Genomic DNA, 4,957 nt, shown 5'->3' with positions numbered 1-4,957 from the left:
CAGCGCCGAGCACCGGCCCCACCCGGCACGGCACCGGCAGACCCCCCCGGCGCTGGTGACACCCCTGTGCAGCCCTGCAGCACCCACCTCCCTCCACCCCCCTTGCACGGCCGAGGGTGTCCCGGGGTTCTCCCCCTTCACCCTCCCCGCCCCCCGCCAGGCGCTGTCCCGCACCGGGCATTCAGTATCCCCAGCAGCAGCACCTGGAGATCCCCCCCGTGAAGGGTGGGGGTCCAGAGCGGCCATCCCCACCTGCCTGCTGCCTGCCCACGGGGCTTGTTGGTTTAGGCAACTTCGGTTTGGGCAAAGATCCAGAACTAATTCCCCCACCCAGACACCCAGTCTGCAAGCACAGCCCCCCCCTTCCCACCTCACTCTGTTTCGTTGGTGCTGTCCCTGCTCCCTCCTGCCCCCAAACCCCTTCATATTTGCTCCCTACTGGTGTCCCTCATGTGCCCGGCCTCTGCCTGGCCGTGGTGCTCATGCCACCATCACTGTCCCTCCCCAACAAAGACCTTAGGGGCGTGGGAGACTTGTGGGGTGTGCAAGGGAGCATCCCATGCATGGCTGCAGGAGCAGTGACTCCTGGCACCCCCAGGACAATTTCTCCCGGCCTCAGGTCTGCAGCTGAGCCCTCTTCTGGGGACAGCAGGCTGTGACAGAAATGTGATTCTGTTTCACATGTACCAAATTATCACTTGGGAAAGCAATAATTGAAACATTAGCTGTGCATTAACAACTGGCCTCCAGGGCTTCCCCATTTGTGGCACTCAGTCCGGGGCAGACTAGAGACAGCTATAGCCCTCTCACACCCCTCTGCAGAGCTAGCCTGTGGCACAGAGAAGGTGAGACCCTTGCTGTCCCTCAGAGGAACCCTGCTGACCCAGCTCTTGCAGAGGTGCCCCATGGCTTGCTGGCTTGTTTGGGACTGCTCAGTCCTGCAGTATGCCTGAAAATTGTGCCAGACAAGCAAATAGGAAACTGGAGCACCACAGACACCAGGAAGGATGTTTATGTGGAAATAGCACTATTACTTTTAGGAAAAAAATAAGTGAAAAAAATAAGCAAAGAGAAAAAAATCCCAATAGTTCGCAGTGGAGCAAATGCTGAATGGCCCTGGTAATGGCCTTCATTCCTGGAGGCTTGCAGAGGGATTCATCTGGGACTCAGGCATCAGTGATGGGGTAATTCAGGAAAACTCCTACAAAAAGGTCCAGCAGTTACTGGGACTGGCACCCCTGGCTTCCCTCCTCTGGCCTTGCCCCCAGCTCCTGGCCAGACTGCTCCTGCCGCTGCTCACGTGGGAGCAGCAGGGCTGGGTGCTCACACCACTGCTGGTAGGGCCCGATGCATGGCAGCCCAGGACCAGGCAGCACTGCAGCTTGTCCACTCTTGGGCCTTGACAGCCCTGAACAAACCTGAAGAGCAGCAAGAAACTGCACAAGGCAGGAGGTGGCATTCGCTGTTTAAGAAGGGCTTGGTTTTGGGATGGCCTGGAAAGCTGCCGTTCCGGCACTTTGTGAGGAAAAACTGGCTCTCTAGCAATATTGGGTTTGCAGGGAAAGCCAACAGTTGGGACTCAGGCTTGCACCTTGACCTGTGGGTCTGCACCCCTGCTCCTGGCTGGGTGCCCACCACTCCTCCTCCTTGTCCCCTGCCCCAAGCTCTGTATTTCTGATCTGGAGGGTGAGGCTGAAAGTACTCCCAGTGCATAGCCATTTTAAAGGCAGGGAGGGCATTAAGGAGCCCATGGTGAGATCCCACTTATCCTGCAATTGTAACAAGGGCCTTTTCCAACCTATGAGTAAATATACAGACCAGCTGAGCAGAAAGGGACAGGACACTCACATCCCACAACCCCACTCTTTCCCAGCCCCGGGTGCTGTGGGTGCAGAAGGAAAATCCTCTCCCTGTTCTCCTGTGGGGCAGCACTGACAGATGCCAAGTGCTTCAGGGCCCATGTGGCTTTAGCCCCTGGGAGAATCCAAGGATTGATACAGAAACAAGGTTGGAAAAGAAAAGGGAACAAAGAGCATAAAATGATCTGCAAGACTTCCATTCACTCTCATGTGCAGCACTGAGAATCATACAGAGCTGTAATATAGAGATCTTTCTATGTATATATTTATAGGTATGTATATATTTATAGTGCACTGCGTTTAAAACAGCCGGGCCTGCTTCTTCAGCTCATTCCTCTTCCACAGGGCCAGGCGGTCGAACTCAGCGATGGTCATACCGAAGATCTGGTAGAACTCCTCCTGGGAGAGGTGACGCTGGGGAGGGATGGGATACTGGGCCAGGGCTGGGGACTGCAGCTACCACCCATGGCCAGCCACCACCATGCAGGCCATATGGCTGCAGTGGGGTGGAAGGGCATGTGAGGGGGTCTGACAGCATCCCCTGCCTGGCTGGGTGCAATGGGGTGCTACAAGCCCCAGCAGTGCTTACTCAGGAGAGGGGGAGCACCTGGATCCCTCCTGCTCCTGCAAAACACACTCGTGCTGTGGGCATGTGGGACAGCTCTGCCCAGCCAGTGGAAGAGCAGGACCACCATGACAATGTGCTAGCACATGTGTGCTCCTGGGGAGCTGTGGAGACGCTCCTCACATGTTCATGAGTCCCTTGCAGCCCCACACTGCCTGCTAGGGGTAAGGGGACATTCCGTGGGATTGGGTCCCTCTGAGCCCCAAGGAGATTGCCCCTGGTAGGAAAGGCTCTCCTCACCTCTAACCGAGTCCTGTCCACATCTTTGGGCAGCTGGTTCCTCCCCCTTGTCTTCACCAGGAGCAGCTCATAGGGGTATATCTGCACAGGGACAGGAAGACCATGTGGTAGCTCTGGAGCTAGAAGAGGACAGCTGGGGCACACCTGGGAATGAGGCTGTGGGGCCCACCAAGGAAAGCCTCCTCCTGCCATGATTAGGAGGGTTTGGGTGGCATAGCTGCCTCCAGGGCTTGTACAGGACAATGGAGAGGGGGACTTGCTCTCCGGGTGACCCTAATCCACCTTGAATCACCTTGGTGGCTCTGGAATAGCCTGCTCACGATGCAAAACCAGGAGTGACCCAGGGATGAGTGTGAGTAGGGAACCACCAGCACAAACACCCTTCTCTGTTCCTCAACCAGGAGACGCTTCTACTTGGATAAGTGCTTGGGACCCTGGCACGAGGGGAAGGACTCTGGTCTGAGTCCCCCAGGATGGGGCTCTCAGGTAGGGGATAGAGGGGGATTGAAGGTAGGGCTTTGCGGGCAGAGGTCAAAGCTTCCTCCTGAAGGGCCTGGGGACACACAGACACGGCTCTGGGACTCCTTCTGGGTAGCACTCTACCGGCAGGCAGCTGCTCCTTGGAGCACGAGCATCTTACCTTGTACTCTGTGGGGAGAGAGAAAAGACAGGAGACGTAAGCCATGCTGACCCATCTGCTGCCAGGATCCTCCCCCTGGGGCTGCGGGGACCCTGCCTGTCTCCCCCCTTCTCCCCCAGCCTGGACATCATTTTCCAGAGCTGCTTGTGGTGGGGTAAGCAGCCCCATGGCATCTGGCTCCATGCCTACAGGGTCCCCTGCCCACACTGCTTCCCAGCCCCATGGCGCCTTACCTCGCATCCCCCAGTTGACGGCATTTGTGCTGTCGTAGTGGAAAAGCTCGGCACTGGGAGGCTGTGGGAGGGAGGCAGGGAGGGAGGAGTAAGAGGGGGTTCCCTCCAGATGCTCAGCACAGCACATCCCATGGCTCCAGTGGGGAAGGCACCTACGCACCCCAAAGCAGGACCTGCTTACCACACTTGGCAGTGGGGAAACTGAGGCACAAGGAGGTGAAGTGACAAGCCTAGGTCACACGGAGGCAGGACCAGGTCTCAAAACCCCAGAAGTTGCTGCCCCAGGGTATAAAGCAAAGCTCTGATGCTGGGAAGCAACACCAGAACCCTTCTGAAACATGCCCTGCAGGACATTCAGGGCAGCCACCTCTCTCCTGCAGTGCCTGGGCAGGGCACTTTGGTCCACCATAAGGGTCATTTTGGATTGGCACAGACCAGCAGTGACAGCAGAGGTGCAGAGAAGGTGGGGGAGCAGGACACCCTAGTCATGAATGGGGAGCACTGGAGGCTTTGTGAAGCCTGGGGAGAATGATGAAGGGTGCAGAGATGCCTGGCAGCAGCAGGATGCAGGCAGGAGGCACCTACCCTGTGCAGCCCGTTCCTCCTGTAGGCAGGAAGGGAGGCCGACTTAGAAATGAGGGGATCTGCAAAGAAGCCACCAAGGTGCATAAGGGCAAATGCAGGGGTGAGCCCCGCATTCTGGGAGAGCACCCACTGGGCCACCCTACCTCTGTGCTCCCACAATGCTACCCAGCTCCACGTTCACCCAGCTGTCTCCTTCCAGCTCCAACTCGTTTCCAGCCTGGCTTCCTCCAGTGCTGATATTCCTCTCCCCAAAATCCCTTTCCCATGGCAGCCCTCCCACCTCACCCTTCAGCACAACACAATCTCCTCTCTCGGTTTCTCTGACTTGACCTCTCCCAGTGCTGCCACCAGCCCTGCCCTGGTTCAGCTCTACCCTGCCCAGCATTTCAAGGGCTCCTTCTCTCCCCTTCTTCCCTCCCTCATCCCAGCACCTCCTCCAGCTCAGGCCCCGGACCCCATGGCCCCTGGGGGACCAGCTGTGGAGTGCTGCAGGCTCACACACTCACCGCTGTCTGCCAGGTAGTGCGTCCGGGGAGCTGCAAGAAGAGCAGAGCTGGGCATCAGGGAGGACCGAGTGCCCCATGCCATGCAGAGCTGCCTGGCTGCCAGCCCCACGGGCCCTCCTTGGGGCTCCCTGAGCATCTCCAAACAGCCCCAGCTCCAGGAAGGCAGATGCGCCATGAGGAAGAAGAGCATGGAGTGGGCAGGGGCATCTGTGCTGCCAGGCTCCCCAAGGCCCCCAGCCCCCCCTGCAGCCCCGAGTGGAGTGTGGCTG

The 4,957-nt window shown here is 58.2% G+C and overlaps 1 protein-coding gene across 15 annotated transcripts in view; it reads right to left on the bottom strand.

Moving 5' to 3' along the window:
* Nucleotides 1-2,102: 2,102 nt before the first annotated feature.
* ABLIM3 (actin binding LIM protein family member 3) overlaps nucleotides 2,103-4,957 on the bottom strand; it is a 56,372-nt gene continuing 53,517 nt past the window's right edge. For 5 of the 15 annotated variants that reach the window (XM_075102018.1, XM_075102017.1, XM_075102021.1 and 2 more), the window contains 4 exons: nucleotides 4,689-4,718; nucleotides 4,183-4,241; nucleotides 3,598-3,658; nucleotides 2,914-3,372 (listed from right to left, as the gene is read on the bottom strand). In XM_075102018.1, the coding sequence (XP_074958119.1) occupies nucleotides 3,041-3,372; nucleotides 3,598-3,658; nucleotides 4,183-4,241; nucleotides 4,689-4,718 (482 nt within the window). In that variant the 3' untranslated portion in view covers nucleotides 2,914-3,040. Of the gene's footprint in view, nucleotides 2,274-2,724; nucleotides 3,373-3,592; nucleotides 3,659-4,182; nucleotides 4,242-4,688; nucleotides 4,719-4,957 lie in introns of those variants that run through there. The other 10 variants (XM_075102031.1, XM_075102025.1, XM_075102030.1 and 7 more) reach the window with 4 other exon arrangements.

The sequence above is a fragment of the Phalacrocorax aristotelis genome, chromosome 8 (genome assembly GCF_949628215.1).
Source record: "Phalacrocorax aristotelis chromosome 8, bGulAri2.1, whole genome shotgun sequence".
In the NCBI taxonomy this organism is placed as follows: Eukaryota; Metazoa; Chordata; class Aves; order Suliformes; family Phalacrocoracidae; genus Phalacrocorax; species Phalacrocorax aristotelis.
The sequence above is the reverse complement of the archived record's forward strand: the minus strand, read 5'-3'. Positions and strand labels throughout refer to the sequence as shown.